Genomic DNA, 18,171 nt, shown 5'->3' with positions numbered 1-18,171 from the left:
GTATCTCTTGTTGTTTTATGGGGGTTGTTCGAAATCAAACTGTTGCGACTAAATAAATGTATTTCGTAGGAAAATAAAGATTACGCAACATTAATTTTAGATATGATATGAAATTTATAATTAATTAAGATTATGCGGGATTAATGTTTTGTGCTATGATACTTAACTTCACTATTAGTATGATATGAAATTTATAACATGCGCGACTATACTCTAAAATGGTAGTATATCTAATGTGTGCCTCGTACGGATATTATTGAATATGTATAATTTGAGTGTTTACCATATCTATCAAGAAGCGAACACAACAATAGATTAGATAGCAAGCGTAGGTCATTTAGTAAGCAATGATATGTATATTATTCTTGTTTCGTCAAAAAAAGATACGGATATTATTCTTGTAATAACTTTGGTTTAGGATTCTTTTTTCAGATGTACTGAGAGAGGATTTTGTAAACATGTTTTTTTTTTTTCCTTTTCTTCTCTTTTTATTAAAAAATAAAAAACAATTTTTACACCTTTATATGCAATATTTGTCGTTTGAATACCCTTATTATTTTTTTATTGGTCCAATATTTGCGGGTCAAACACTTTAAGAGTGAGGGGGAAGGGTAACGGATCCTCACCCTCAAAGTGTCTCTAGTGGGGATTAAAACCCCAACCTCAAGGTTAGAAGGTGACAATCTTCCAATCCCACTAAACCAAGCTTAGATTGGTTATTATACTGTGATTACTTTGACGTTTATGTAATGCAGTTTTTGTAAGAGAAGGGAGTGTTTGATCTCTATGTCTTAACAAAATTTAAATAGTGTAATTTTAGAGTAATATTTGTTGGAAATGAAATAATGCTCATAGAAATTGAAAGGTCTTCCTATATTCGACAAAAATTAAGCAAGGTTAAATCTCACCTTTTTTTTAATACAAACTTTATCTAGATCGCACAACATATATAAGTTACAAATTACATTTTGAAAGCTTAATGACCAAATTTAAACTTCCTAAAATTAAATTTTTAAGTTGAATAACATTAATCACGGTATCTTATATTAAGAAAAACACATATTATAGTCCATTGCTTCGGAATAAATACCCCACTTTAATCGGCACATTTGTGGAACTTTGACTAATGATATACTTAGTATTTAACTATCTTTAAGAATATAAAGTTAATATATGAAAAGTATGTATTGAGACGATTAGAATAAATATCAACATTATTATGTACGACTATAAAAACTTAAAAGCACAAACAGAGGTCAAAATGGTGTGTGAATATGCAAAAAATCAAAACGGGACATTTGATTTAAAACGAAAATAGTATTTCCAATATTATCTAAATGTATACATTAACATAGTACTTCGTATTAGAATATTTCGATGAAGAATACTAATATATTATATACTTCAAGTAGTTCATCAAATGGATTAGTGAGAACATGAAGATATATTTTTTTTCATCATGTTGCAACAATATGTTCATTTTATTTGTTTTTTTTTTTTTTTTTTGACGGGACATTTTATTTGTTGTATGTTAATGGGTCTAGCTTATAAATTCTGCCTTCCTTCTGCCAAGCTGCCAACAGCTAAAAAGCATTGCTTTCTTGCTGTCCATTGGAAAAAGGCCCATATCAATTTGTGAGTTGTATAATCCATGTTTTGCTACACAGGCCCATTAAATTAAAAAGAAAATTAGCTCAAAATGCTTTAATACAAACACACCAAGTCTCCAAATCCATCACATTCCATGCGGCCCAACATATTTGAGCTTCTTCTTTTGTTTTCAAGGAAACAACATATTTGAGCTCAGAACTATAGAAATGAGTATTTTTTTGAAAAAAATTAATAGAGGTAAGAAGAGTATACATTGAACGTTCTCCTCAAGGGGTTACACCTAACGACATACTCGTACTAGTAAGAATCGAGAGCAGTTACAAGCTACTACAACGATCAATATGCTACATTTGCTATCCAACTTGCGGCTCTATTGGCTTCCTTTTATATGTGATGAATATCTTACTTGACAAATGCTCAGAGTTAATTGTTAAGTATATCAAAGTGTTTATGATATTCTCAGTCATAATACACAATACATTGGTCACTATAGGACTATAGTACGTAGTTCTAAACTATTCTCGATCCTTGCGAGTGGATTTCATGTAGTCTAGCTGGTCAACTATATATAGTAGTCCTAAACATTGTGTAATCAATTTCGTCCAACATGACTATCAAAAAAAGTATAACCTATCTGAAAAAGAATTTTGATACAACTTCTCAATGCATAAAAGGATATAAATGACACCGGCTTATCCACCTTGAAAAAGTACCGACATGTATACACATACAATATATAAACTCGGGTTAAATTGATCGAAATGTTTCTTACTAATGGTCGTAATATTTATTTAATTATTTATTTATTGAAATAATTAGTAGAAACAATAAGGTCGCAAAGGGAAATGATATTATCGAATTCAATCACATGACTATTTGTTATCACCCCAAGAAGATTGCATATATGAATACAAGTTGTTTATCATTTATGTGAACAATAGCCAATCAAGTTGATCTAGATAATTTCAACTCTAAATAGATCAAATATGGAATATTCTCATGCATATAGGGATCTATTATTCTAGACAACATGACAAAGTTAAAAGCTAATTATAAAATTAATCCTCATTACATAAAAATAAAGTATTCAAACTACTGCTAGAGTACTAGGACTAACCACTTTTCTAATCTAACTTTTATGTTTTCACTAGCTTTATAAGTTATAATCCAACAGATCAACCACCATGATGTAAATTACTTTTACAAGAACCTTTATACCCGCCTAAAACAAATATCTTCTTAATGAAACAATGCACATCAATATAAAGACGCAATTGGGTGAAGTTTTTGATATGAATGGAATATATTTATAACCTAAGTTGCAATTTGCATAAGTAATTAAGGAGATATATATACAAAGAATTAGTATGGATTAGGAGATAGGATAAGAATATGTGTATGCTTAGGAAACCAGCCGAAGATACGACCAACCAAGTGTTTCTTTGTTTCTTGACTATATCCCAACAAAGAAGCAACCATCCAAATCAAGCAATAATCCTTTGTTTCTTCAAACTATATTGTTCATCAATGAGGGTTGTGATGGAATTGTTGAGACCCCAATTGGAAAAACATACCCACTTTAAGGCATGTCAAAGATTGTCCGGGTTCGTTGTCTCTACTAGTATACTAATCCTTAATAAGTTCATTCGTAACATATTATGTGATCAACTTTTTATTTAACTATTTGATCTAAAAAGATACGCACTAACATCATATTGGACCTCTTTGATATGTTATAATCCACGGTCTATCAACAATAATTCTTTTACTCGATTACATTGACTCAACCCAATTATCAATCTAAAATAAATTAGCCCTTGGCTCAATTTTTAGCCCACTTACCAAGTTTAAACATTGAATTGGTTTCCGAATTCAAATAATAGTTTACAATTCCTTTTATATTATAACCTGTGTTACTCAATCTCACTCATATTAATCATATAAGATTTCAATATCCTTCTGTTTAGTGGCTGCAATCAAGTAAAAACCGGTAAGAAAGAACAAAACATAAATGTAAAAAACAAAAAAACTTGTCATTATTAATTCTTTAAAGGTAACAAAAAAAGGAAAGAACCGAGTTGGATTTGACAAAAGATAGTAAGAAAGCAAAGCATGTGAGATAAGGAATTAGAAGGGAACCAAAAGCATGTGAAATATATGAAGCAAAAACTTCCATATATTAAAAGTGGCTAGCTGTTGATGAACCATATTTAACTGTAAGACAACCGAGTATATCGTAACTATTATCTACACTTGACTACACTACACTACACGTGATTAGCCATAACATTGAGATAAAATTGAATAGAATTCAAAGTTTATGTAAATAATAGAGAGATAAAATCCAAGTCAGATCATATCATACCAATTTCTTATTGTGTGGTTGTTTATTGAACCCGTCTTTTTCATGCCTACTTGTGCTCTTTGCCTGTGCACTTGCCGTCTTTGCCTCGGACCTTCTCGTTCTTCCCAATAGCCCAACGCCTTTACTTCGCTCCTAAAGTCTTTTTTTTTTTTTTTTTTTACATTATCCACTTATTTTATGTAAATTACTTATTATATTATTTGTCAACCGCATAATTTCAAGAAAGATTGATAAACTTGTTGCCTCAAAAAATATAAATAATACGGAGTATAAAAGATTATAGTATAATATACTTGATCCTTACTTAAATACTTTATCCGTTTCAGAATAATTAACTTGTCTGACTTTATTTTAACCTAAAATTTATAGAGTTTTGACCATAAATCAAAATCGTAAATATCGCATCAAAACATTATATAGTGTAGGACTTAGCTGATATTTGTTTCATCTTAATATACAGTATAGTAAAATATAGAAGAATAACTTTTTAAATCGACGCAATTGGGAATGATTAATGCATGCACAATAAATCAGAAAAAAAAAAAAAAAAAAAAAAAGTTAAAGTTAAATAAGGACAAATAAGTCGATAGGATACTATATGTACATAGCTTACTCCCTTGGCCTTAATTCTACAAAATTGTTTTTTTTCCAACTTTCTCTTAAGCTTATCTTAATTAATGGTCATAAATGGCTACTCGTTGCTTTCTTTGTCACTTAAAAATATTCCTAATTAACCTAGTACCAAGTATTTGATTACATGCAATTTGGGCAACTAGATAAATATCCAACTTGGTCAAGTTCATTGTTGTTTGACTTGGCTTAGGTAAGTTCGTTGTACCATTCATTTTCATAATTCCATTTTAATAAAAGATAAATAAATAGTACTTATAATATTACATGGCTTCTTTTAGAGTAGTAGCATACCTAATATCCATATTAGTAGCAACCCACATCTTATACATGCACACCTAATTGATGCCATCTTAATCAAATAACTGTTATCTTTTTAAAATTTATATTATTGCCAACTTAAAACTTACCCTTTACTTTTTTAAGGCAATGAACTAACTCAACTAATGTGTCGTGTCATGAGAAGTTATTGGGTTTGAACTTCTCTAATCATCACTTAATTTCAAATTTACACATACTAATCAAATCATGAAACTTATTACCCCCATGGATCCTTATTTCTCAATCAAAGTTGATAAATCTTTGCCATACATATATTTCAGGTCGTTAATATAAAATGGGTAATTTTCAGCTCATCAATATATATATTAAATACCCGAACAAAATAATCCTTTAAGATGAGTATTAATAATCAAACTACGTGATTTTAATATGTCGTTAATATTCCGTACAACAAGAGTTTGTTGAATTCTAATTATATTGCTTGAGTTGACTAGTTAAATTAACACATAAGTCTTTTTTTTTCTCTTCAATAAAGAAAATCAACACGTTGTAAATAGAAGGTAGGAATTATCCAAATGAGGCAATATGCAGCACACCAATATGATAGACTTTGACTTGGTATTGACTTTTTGATTAGTAAACTCATTTAAGCATTCAAAGTAAACCATGTTAAAATTATAACAAAAAATATTACTACTACTTGGGCCATTATTCCAACTTGACAAGAAAATAAAAATAACAAACAAGTAATCATATTTACTCATAATTTTATTATTTCTTGTAAAAGAATACAATACAACTAATAAAAATAATAGTGACTTTAAAAATAACAATATTTCTACTCTTTCATGAATATTATTATTCTCAATCATATCCCCACCACCACATGAATCACTGTGACCGCACCGTCCACCGCCGCCGTCCGCACCGCTAACACTACTAATTTTCTCATCATTATCATCATTAGAACTACTTGAACTTAAATTTACCCACGTTGGAATTGTCCAATTTGCCCCTTCAAAATCAGAATATTCCGAACTTGTCCCTTCCGAAACCTCCTCTTCTTTCTTGCTCCTTAAACATCTTACCTCCTCCCAACCTTCACTTTCCCAATTTACCCTCATCGTGCTCGCTAATTTACCCACCCTATCCCTCGCCGACGATACCCCTTCGAATAATCCATCACACCAAGACGACAACGGCGACGAAGGTGTTGATGACGAAGGTGTTGATACTTCATCATCATCAGAGAAATCAAGATTGTTCCAATCAAGAATACTTCTAGGAGTAGACTCTGTAACCTTGGAAACAGTTACAGGGACTAAAAATGGGTGTTGGAGTAGCTGATCACAGCTCCAGCGTTGTTCCGGGTTGCGATTCAAGCACTTATCCAAGAAATCCCTTCCGAGTTCGGAGATGTTCTTCGGATATTCGGGTAATTCGTTCGAATACCCGATTTTGAACAAAGTACGGGCGCCATTATCTTGCCACGCTGGCACTCCGGTGAACATCTCAATCACAGTACAGCCAATTGACCATATGTCAGACTCGAACCCTTGCGCTTCTCCCCGGACGGCCTCGGGTGCCATCCAGAGCGGACTCCCACGTGGCACAATCTTACAACTTTGATCTTGATCACTGACAAATTTTGACGAGCCAAAATCAGCGAGTTTCACGACACCATGAGTGGACCCCACTAAAACGTTACTACCCTTGATATCACAGTGAACAACACCTTTTGAATGAACCTCCTTCAACGCCTTCACCAAGCACCACGCGTACGATCGGATTAACTCCACGTCGACACCGCCGATTCTTGCCACGTCACCTTCAGGGAGATACTCCAAGTGTAGATTCCTGTGCGACGTCGTTTCGTCGTCTCCGTAATATTCGACGATAAACGGAGAAGACAAGGATAGAGAACGGAGGATTTTAATCTCGTTCTCTAAACATTCCAAGCTTTGAAGAGATTGTTTTGAAGCTGATTTCACCGCGAAACGACTGCCGTCGGATTCCCTTAAACCAACGCTAACTGAACCGTAGCTTCCCTTTCCGATCATCTTGCCTCGAACCCACTTCGAATTTTCGACTTCCATTTTAGCTTCGATCTTAAGCTTTCCTATATTATTTTTGAATTGATTAAATTTCCTCTGTTTTTTTGCTCTGTTTTTTTTTTGAAGGGTTTTTTTTTTTTTCTTGAAAGTTGTGGATTATTGACATGGACCAAAAAGAGAGAGAAAGGCGTGTGGTATATATAGAGGTGTGAAAATTAAGGAAATTAAAAAAAAAAAAGGAAAGTTTATTAAGATATGACGTAAGGAAATTTCTCACCAAAGTTGGTTAAGAACTTTCGTTGACGTAGAAGGAAAATCATACTCGTAAATCCCCTTATTATTAACCGACTCGGTATTTCTACTGTTGTTTCATTAGTTGCATCTGCCTACTTGTCAAATAACTGCTATACACTTGGACTACGACTATATCACATTAGCGATGTAACCCTAGTTTTAGCTCGATAAGATTCTAAATGTTAGTTAATTTTAGATAAGATAAAATTTTATTTAATGTATTAGTTTCCTAAAATCACCATAAACATATCACTTAATTTTTTGGATAGGCCAAATGTCACTAGTAAAAATCACTACTCTTGGTTAATTTTTAAAAAAATAAAATATCTTTAACTTAAGTATATCTGATATGATATGAAGTACTTATATTATCTTATGGGATTTATAGAGTATCTTTTCCTAATCTCTAATATCTCATATGATATCTACATCAGATATGTAACAATTACATTAGATATTACGGAATTGTATAAGGAGTGGAATTGTATGAACTTAATTAATTAGATTTGTTTCTAGAGTATGTAGATGAGGGTTTTTACCGGAAGTATAAGGAGAATTAGAGGAAGTCAATATTGGTTGGTTGGTAAACTTTAGTTAACATTTCTTGAATAAAATTGGACACGTGGGTTGAAAGGGGATGGTTCTAGGAAAGTTAGATAGGTTCTCGAACAACAACCAAGCTAGCAAAATCACTTCGGATTTACTAGAAGATATTTATGTCAATTTTTTTTTTTGTTTGCAAACAAATACAATTTTTTTGAGATTGTATGAATATTTTGAGTGACATAATTATAAATCTTTGCTCTGTTCATCCTCTGTTTCTCATTAATACCGTACAATTAAAATTTAAAACTATAATTATTTAACAATATGAGATTATTATAATCTTAATACTAATACCAAGTCTACGAGTACTATTAAATATTGAATGCATGTAATCATATTTTCGAATATAATATTAGATCATGTTATTGCTTGTTGAGAAGCAACAAGAATATGATCTTGAGGGTTGTAATATAAAAGATTTACTACAAGCACGAAAGAGATCGCATATCTTCTAAAACATTGAATTATAAATCGCAATTATAAGGTTAGGATTCCTATTTGGGATGAGTAGTTTTGAAACGTGAAATTATGGTGAATGATATGTTATACACTACATGTCATTACTCCTCTATTTTGTCCTTTTTGTTTGAATATTTTGCTAATTAAACTAATTGTTCATAAGATTTGTTTACATTTTTAATCTCTATAGATAAGTCAATAAAGATATTTTTTTAAAAACAAAATGGATCTTGATCTTAAGCTTGACACCATATGCCTTTTTCATTAATAAAGATGCTTTTTCGTTAGTAAATAAATATTTCATAATTAACACAATGGAGCGGATTGATATCCTCTCAGTATTTTATTTACAGTACAGTCTATTTTGAACTAGTTTAATAAAGCATTTAAACTAGACCAGTGGGGACTAGCAAAAATAAATGTATGGCGTACATGGTTTAAAATTTAGTTTGGATTGATCGTGTTTTATAAACAAATTAATGAATTATATTTATTTGACAAGTTAAATTAAAGAATTAAAGGATATCTAACATAAATAGAGCCAAAAATTTCAGTCACCGATTCAATTTTAGTCAAAATATGTAACCGATTCAATTTTAGACCGGATTCGTTCATAACCATTAACATATTTTTTAAAAGAAAAAGTTAAAGGCTTTTATTAATTACTTGGAGTGCCCAACCAATGATCTATACGTAGTAGTAGTACTAGGTAGCAAGACAAGATCATAATATACACTATAACCTGAAGATGCATGCATTACAAATGCGTCAAGGAATCAAAAATGGTGATAACCATGCATAATTGAAGCTTATCACATTTGAGTGACTTAGATTACTTGAATTTGTCACCCATTACGCCACATACACATCCACAATGCTCAACAGTCAACAGTAGTCCAATTCCCCAAGAATTTAACACAAAAAGATGGCTTGTAGTAACATATGAGCCGGTTCACTATATTTTTCACGTTGTCAAACGTTATCCTATCTAACATGTTCTATTACACGAAACAAATTTACTTACAATTCTTTAAGAGTAACAAAGCGATACTAAGACGAAGACAATAGAAGTATCAATTATTAGAGTCACCGAGTCAAATTTGGTCAGGCCTACATAAAATATGAGTCTGAGATTGTTAATTGTGCTCACGTATATAAAAATAAAATCTTTATTTTAAGATTAGTTCAGAATATGTAGAATATATCAGATTAGTTTTTGACACTTCTCAGTAGAATGAGACGGGAGTACTAGTATTGAAAATTGAGAGGGGTTCAAGTAGGAAGGAAATGGAACCCTCAAACTTTAGGATGAGTTCATCCATTACGCAGTAAAAATAAGCAAGTAGTTAGCCACTTGTCAAATTTACTTTAATAAATCTTTTTGGCTGGAAAATTAAAAATAAAACGGCAAGTAGATCCAACAAGTTTAATCTGATCTGGAAAAACAGCAGCTCATAAAACTAAATAATGGGGTCCACATAAACGGGTTGACATAAACCATAGCATAGGGGCAAATTATACTAAAGCAAAGGTCATTTTTTCATAATTTCATTTTTTATTTTAAAGGGTAGAAAAAAAGATGAGGTGGAAGAATATGATTGGTTAAAGAGGAGTAGCACAAAATACGAGGCTAAGAAGAGGAGAGAGAAAGTATCTGAAAAATGTGATTGGTTGGGAAGTGAGTAGTGAGTACTTCTACGCTGCCGTTGACGTGCACCACTTCATTACCTTATTTCTTTTTTACTCTTTTTTATCTTTTGCCATTTGTCACTTCCTTATACTACCACATAATCCCCTTCCACCCTGCCTAAATTTAAATATGATTAATAACATTTGTCACACTCACATTTTTACACTCTGGCTTAATACATTTATTTTATATACTTATCTCACATTTGTCAATTTATATTCTCTTATGCCAATAAGCCGTACTTGTAAGTTAAAACACTCTGGCTTAAGTTGGTACGGAGTAAGTACTAAGTAGATTGATTGATGTCACTTAAACGGGTCTCGAGTTCGAGCTCAATCGATATAAGCTAAATGTGCGACCTTGGTTGAATTCGAGTATAGTCGAAACTAAGCTATGATGGACTGGGTGTGACATATTTGACAAAGAAGTTAAAACATCTCTGTATTTTTATCTAATTTTGTATAAGTTGCTTTATGTCTCGGACTAATCTTTATTGTACAGAGTACTATACATAATGAACTTAAGAGTATTTAAGTAACCTCTAATAAATTACAGTAAGATCAAATAAACCAAGTGATTACGACATATAGAAAATTTGGAGAAAACAAAAGTAGCCGGTGGTGAAAAGTTGTGAACAACATATTATTGGTTTCGATATTGCTTATATTAGAAAGAAAGTTTTCCTTTTTCTACTTTCATAAAATAGGACATCTTTGATCATCTTACTATAATTATTGCTCAAGCACTTCTCCCCTTCCCTTGTACGGTTGCACCAATTATTTGGTGATATATTATATGAAAAATATTATACTTTGTACCATAGCATAACATTTATATTAGATTATTAATTAAACAATTAAACTTGAAGGTTAAATTAATAGTATACGAATAAAGCATGAATGTATGTATGCATGCACGACAAATTAAGCTCAGGTAGTAACCAAAAAAAATTAAGTCACTGTTCAAAGTACTTGGCCACTAAACCTAATTAACTAATTAATTAAGTATTAAGATTAACACCAACCAGAAACGATACAAATACAAAGTAATAATTAATATCAAAATCAAATGTTATGTGCTTGGGTGTTTGGTTGCGTGGATGTGGCTTACCTTGTCGTAAACATGCGGTTTCATGACATGTCCTAGAATTCCATAGAATATTCAAATCAAACTACTTCCGTATTTTTATTATTATTATTATTAACACAGTGTGACTTTTACACTATTTATTTATTAATTTTAACTAATTATTTTACTGATACATAATCAAGTAAAATATTGTTATATTTCATATAATCTCTGTAATTTACGCATCGATAAATATAACTGGTCAAAATGTGTCAATTATTCACTAATTCATAAATTATAAAATGAACCTAGGGCATGTTCTGATACGATTATTTCCAGTTCAGTTCAGTTCTAATAAGTTCAGTTCAGTGCAGTTTAACTCTAATAAGTTTAGTTCAGTTCAGCTCTTAATTTCCTTCTCTTATAAAATATTTAGTTCAATTCAGCTCAGCTCAACTCTAATAAATTCAGTTCAGTTCAATTCAATCTATCAGAATATGGCCCCCAGTATAATTAATCATTAGAAGTTTGCAAATAAAATCAATATTTTTATTTTTTAAAAAAAAAAAATTACAGGAACTAAAACTAAATTTAATGATTTGTTTTTTAGTGTAAGCCTAGGGAAGCGTGACACTTGGTGGTGGCAATTGGCAGGACCTTTGCCTAATTGCCCACTACTTGTGTGGATAAGGCATGCGAAGGATCACACTATGGTGAAGCTTACCAAATTTGCATTGTTTTTGAGGTTTAGCTTTTTTTTCAGGATAATTTGAATTTAATTATATTTGTGTGTTATTCAACTTATGATTTTGCATATACCGAACTGTTTAAAGGACTACCATACCTTTCATGATAGCGCACATAATTGCGTCATTTATTGTATGAGTAATGATGCAATATTTGGTATGTCATCCAAGGATTAGGCATTCTTTGATCATTTCGCTTTGAGAAACAATAAATTCGTTATAAACAATTTTCAATTAGTTAAGGAAATATTCAATTTCAATTTGTAAAAATCAGATACAATCAACAAAAATACATGCAAGAACTTGTTTGGTGCAAGTACGTGGAACGAATATGAAGAAGAAAAAAAAACTACACTTCAACCTAGATTGGAAATACATAATCAAGATTTTGCACATTTTCAATTAAAGGTCGTGATCTATTTTAGGATTCGTAGCTAGTTTCCACACGGACAAATCAATATTTCCCCAAGGTAAGACATTGGACACGTATGTGACTTATGTCAAGGAAATTGAAGCAAAAAATAGACTTCATTCTTTTGTCAACATCAGAGAGTTTTGGAAGAGCCAACTTGTAGTTGACAAAAATAGGAAGCTAGGTCATAGTTCATGGTGCCTTTAGCTATTAACGCCGTATGAACATATCGAAAGAAATAAAGCTAGTGGTATAACAGTCGGCAAAAATTAATATGTGTTAGTTTCTTGGAAATTTTTCTAATAGTCAAAATCATCATATTTGAACAAGTTTCCGCGTTTGTCATTCAAGACGTTGTGACACTTGTTAGCTAAACAAAATATTATGTATAATTAGGACAATTTTATTTTGTTTTTGAAATTACTACTATGGATTATATTAAAAAGGAATGGAAAGATATTCGTTCTTATACAAAAAATGGACCATTAACATCGACATACACTATATACCGTATCTAATTTTCCCTACCTAACAAAAAACTAAATAATACTTCGTAAACCTTAGCAAACAAGAAATTTCCTCTTTTTTGTTTTTGTTTTTCCTCCAATTTATCATGAAAGAATTAATGGTACATACGTATATTTTATCTAGAACAATAATACCAAAAGGGTGAGCTCGTACGCCAACCAAAAAGCAAGCAACAAAATTAAAAGTTGTTGATAATTGGATAAGGGGCCATTTTAGTCCTCTCCATCACTTGTGGATCGGACAAATTGTTCGATCTTTTGATACTTCAAACTTCAAAGGGTTAGCTTACTTAGCTATCTAACTTTTTAAATGAACATTATATATATATATATATATATATATATATATATATATATGTATATATATATATATATCCACGCCAATTATTCAGTAATACACACGCAACATGTATAGAAGTTTTTCAGGACACCATTAAGCATATGTTGGTTTTATTTTGTCAGACCTGTGTTATGTAAAAGTGTATTATAATATGTTGTTGAAAGTATGTAATGAGAAAAGTTTGAGATAGGTATGATTGTATGAATATAAATCATTTGATAGGGAGAATTATAGAGAAAGTGATGGGCGAAATTTAGATGATTCAATTCTCCACATATATGGTGAAATACAGCCACAATTTTTGAAGCTTTGGACAGCCAAGATTGGAAACTAAAACACATGCAATTGGCTTTAAGAGCAACCAACAAAACAATAAGTTTCTGACATTTTTTTTGTCTAACAACATTTATGAAAAGATTTTTTGTTTTTGTTTTTATAAAAAAAAATCTCAAAAATTATGAAGAGTCACATTCAAGAGCACATGAAAACTCAAGTTATGAGATCTCAGATGCTCTACAACCACAAAACTATTGACGTATCACATTTCTATTTTAATTTCCTTCTTATTTTTCGTTTGTTGTTATCGACTTATCGGAATTGCGAAATTTCTGTGGAGCTTAGCTAAATTTAGGGAATTTCGGTGTGGTAAATATGGACAATATATAACTCCAAGTTGGTCTTATTCTAAAATAATCATTTGGTGGGTCATTACACAAATATCATATATTCTAATCCAAAAAAAAAAAAAGAACAATCAAATATCATCTATTATTTAATTTGATTTTACGTTCATATTCCATCTTATTAAATGGAAAATAGTAACATCATTAATGATTGATGATAAATTGATACACAGGTAAAGATGTTACTCCGTAAGATTTAATTAGTTGATTGATAAAATGATCGATGGTTGTTATGTTACGATAATTTTACTAAGGGTATGTTCTGGTTTACTAAACAGAGCTGAACGGAACTCAGTTGAACTGAATTGTTTATGAGATCGAAAAGGAAATACTGAACTGAAATTAAGTTGAAAAGAACAAATCCTAAGTTACATATTATTTTTCCTCTTCGCAGCTTAATACAAGCACACATTATAATGCATGAATATACAATTATGGAATGAAACAAGCATCACAAAAATCAATGTGTGTATTGTACATGGCACGCGAAGATGCACATTAATTCCTCTTCGCAATGGATTAGATTGTACAAAATACACTCAACACTCTTTAATTTGCTACCACAAAATTTATTACAGTATATTCCTTAGCACATTAGATTGCTTGATTTGTACACTTTAATTTCTCTAGGCCAAGTGTTCTTGGCAAAGGAATTTTATCACAATCAACATGGGATGATACTAAAATATAAATTGATGCTACGTATTCATCAAAAGTGAAATTAAAGCATGAAAACCGCTACACTTTTCATTTGAATGTTCGTATATATCGCTTTAAGCAAGCATTTGTTGTAAGTGTGAAACATAAATCATATGCTCATACAAAGTGTTTTTATATATTTAATTTCCATATACTTATATTGTTTACATTTACATTGATCTCAAATTTATTATATTTTAATTAACTTTACGACTCTCATTTTTCTGTACGTATTAGGTTGGTAATTCATTCATCTTCCTCCGTTTTATTTATATACACACTTAAGTCTACAATTCTACATGTATCTACAGTGGCGGATCCACGTTGACGCCCGGGGGCACGTGCTACCCCCACGAAAAAAAAAAAACTGGAAAAGTGTCCCTTATATCTGTATATATATTATAATTTGTAATAATGTTAAATGACTCTAGCATTGCTTCAGTGGTTAGGGAATTGGATGGGTGAACAATCTTTGTTTAAGAAGTTCAGGGTTTGAGATGAAATACTCTCTCTGTTATATTCTTCTCATATTCATTACATAATATTTATTGCATTTATTTGGCCATTATTAAATGTTATTTATAATCGTATGAAAATTTACACTGAAATAAATATAAAAAATCATACTCCAACTGTGTTTAAATAAATGAAACTTTTTGACTTTTTGTACAATTTATCTAATTCAGTTTAGCTAATATTTTGTGATTTATACATAACAATAAATAAATTCATGTGGGTACTTGTTGGAATCGTCAAATTCATTACTTTAATATTCAATTATTATAAGATTAATTATTAAAGATATTTTCATTCAAAGTTTTACGTTAGCATATGTGCACAAGGAAAAATTTATACCAAAGTTTTCGTTATAAATTCATATGTAACTTTGACAAAATAAAAAATAAACAGGTAGAAAGGTTATAATATTATAATCGATATCCACAATATAATTGAACTTTTTTTTTTGACGAGACACAATATAATTGAACTTGTCAATATAAATGTCTAAACTTGATTGTTAATTATTATACGACTACACAACGCATTATATCCATGTTTGGCTGATTATATATTATGATACGTTACAACAATGTTGTTGTTATTATTATTATTATTATTATTGTCTAGTGCTACCCCTAGTTCAGATTCCTGGATCCGTCACTGTGTATCTAGTCTGATATTTACCACATGATGACACATCGTACGTGTCATGCATATAGTTATACATATATAATTTCCGAACCCACCCAAAGCATACACAAGAATTAACATTTGTCAACAATCTAGCTTAAATTGTGGTTAACATCCATACTAACTCACCAACATGAATTCACTAACTTGCAACGAATCCCATCCACTTTATCTCATAGACAACAAACCACTAATTAATTAGATGCTAACATTTGATCCAACCGTCAATTAAGCTTTAAATCAACATGAATAGATACAAAATTCAGTGGCTTGAAAATTAATTAAAGACCATATATACTCAAATTATTACCTACCACAATTAACTTTACTACTAGTATGTTAGTGACTTTATTTAGTGGGCATTCATAAAAATTGGACTAATATATAGGGGTAGTGGGACCATATCATGTTCAACAAAATTTGGTCCCAAAGTTAAGAAGAAAAAATAAATTAAAACAAGGCAATTAATTAATTAAATTCAAGTGAGGTTAGATGATTAAGCAAGAAGTTAGGGGTCTGTTCCAATAGATTTGTTTGTTGTCCCGTGCAAGAATGACAAGCTTACAATGATTTTGCTACCTAAATTACTATAAATATAACAGATTATTGGAAAAACATAATTTTCATGAACAAGAGTAAAACTTTCACTTTGTACATGAGCTGCCCCACATGGATTGAAATTAATTATCAAGTATTAATTATACTATGATTGTTAACTAATGAATTGTATGGTTCACAAGATCTAACTCTAAAATAATGATGTTTCACATCAAAGAATTAAACATACGTGACCATGTAATTAATTGGGTGTTCGGATTATACCTTATCTGATCTCAACCCAAATTCCAACCCGACCCAGGTTTCTTACTTCTTAGTCTCTCCCTATATAATATATATCTATGATAAATTGAAAATTTAGGTCAAGCTGGTGACAATAATGTATAAATAAATCATATCTCAAGTACTATATACTTACCGTTTTATTCAAACATATTATATAGATGATATCGTTAATTTAGTTTTTCAAACTCATTTGATATATACTTTATTCGACAATAGCATTTAAGATAGCAGGTAGCATCTGACGGTAAGATCGACACGACGACACCTAATCCTATAACATGCATATAACACCCCTAGAGAAAAAACACAAAAGGAAGAAGAAGAAACAAAAGACCGACAATGTAAACGTGAGAAACTTAAAGCATGGCAAAAAACAAGAAATGACATGCAAAACACACCTCCTTAAAAATTGTAATTGTAATTGTAATTTGTTCACCACTCTTTCACGTAGTTTGGTCTAATAGAATCTTTTTTGCTAGTTGTAAAAATACGTATCATATTAAAGAACATCACTCAATCGAGATAGCTGTAATATACTATACTATTATTAGTAGTATATACTATATACTATAACACTTTATATTTTATTTATTTGAATTATGTAATTTTAGGTAATATACTTGAATTGTACGGCATCTAATTGTTGAAATAATGATAGAAATACAAGAGATTTAATTTGTGGAGTAGTGAAGTATATAAATTGTGTAAAATGGGGCCCAAAGATAAAATGTGAAGATGAGGAATAATGATATTAAAAAAATGTGATCTTTGAGATTCGATTCCTGGATCTGTGGGGACGAATTGAAAGTAGGCAACCAGCAGCCTCCACCATTTTCCATCTCATTTCTCTCTTTTTCTTTCTTTCTTTCTTTCTTTCTTTCTTTCTTTCTTTCTTTCTTTCTTTCTTTCTTTTATTTATTTATTTATTTATTATTATTATAATTTAATAATTAAAATTACCAAAATGTTGGTCATTTTTTTAAAAATTTTATTATTAATTTGTTTAAGTGTGCTTGATCTACTCCGAATTATTTAACTTATTAATTTATTATATGGATGCATATACAATGATAAGCCATTAATTAACAATGTTCATAATTTTTTTTCCCTTGTTCCTTAATTACTAAAGCCAACTTTGTTAATTAGCTAGTTATGGAGCACTTATTATGAGTTATGACACATTGATGACAGCATATTCCACAATAGCTGTACACTAAAATTATGAATCTTGTTATTAATATGGACAGCAATATAGTGATCTCCTGGAACAAGTAAATATCTAGTCTCAGGCAATTAGCCTTGATCATGTTTGACACTTGTAATTAAGGCGCTCCATGAGAAAATCCAACTTCAGTCCGACCCATTGGTAAGAAACTAAGAATTGCACCATCCATCTTTAAGGTTTAATACAAGTATTTAATACTGTAATAAAAAATATTACCGTCTATCTGATCTCTATAGTACAAGAATGGAAAAAATAACACATTTACACGAATCTGATCCGATAAAAAATATTCTTCCTACGCCTTCATGTCTCACTATTTCAAAATGGTAGATGTATAGAGTATGCAAGGTTTGGTGTAACAATAAACACAAAATCAAAGCAAATAAACAACTAAAGTACTAAAATAATACAAGTAGTACAATAGGTAAGTAGCTAGTAACTCAGTG

General features: G+C 30.7%; 1 protein-coding gene across 1 annotated transcript; it reads right to left on the bottom strand.

Annotated features, from left to right (window-relative positions):
- Positions 1-1,545: 1,545 nt before the first annotated feature.
- LOC110683314 (mitogen-activated protein kinase kinase kinase 18-like) lies at positions 1,546-6,984 on the bottom strand. Its single transcript, XM_021859661.1, has 2 exons — positions 5,731-6,984; positions 1,546-1,659 (listed from the first exon to the last, which is right to left on the bottom strand). Exons 1-2 carry the CDS (start codon positions 6,982-6,984, stop codon positions 1,546-1,548), a joined length of 1,368 nt encoding a protein of 455 aa, XP_021715353.1.
- Positions 6,985-18,171: the final 11,187 nt, after the last annotated feature.

The sequence above is a fragment of the Chenopodium quinoa genome, unplaced genomic scaffold (genome assembly GCF_001683475.1).
Source record: "Chenopodium quinoa cultivar QQ74 unplaced genomic scaffold, ASM168347v1, whole genome shotgun sequence".
Taxonomy (NCBI): Eukaryota; Viridiplantae; Streptophyta; class Magnoliopsida; order Caryophyllales; family Amaranthaceae; genus Chenopodium; species Chenopodium quinoa.
Note: the sequence above shows the minus strand (reverse complement) of the source record. Positions and strands in the feature narration are given on the sequence as shown.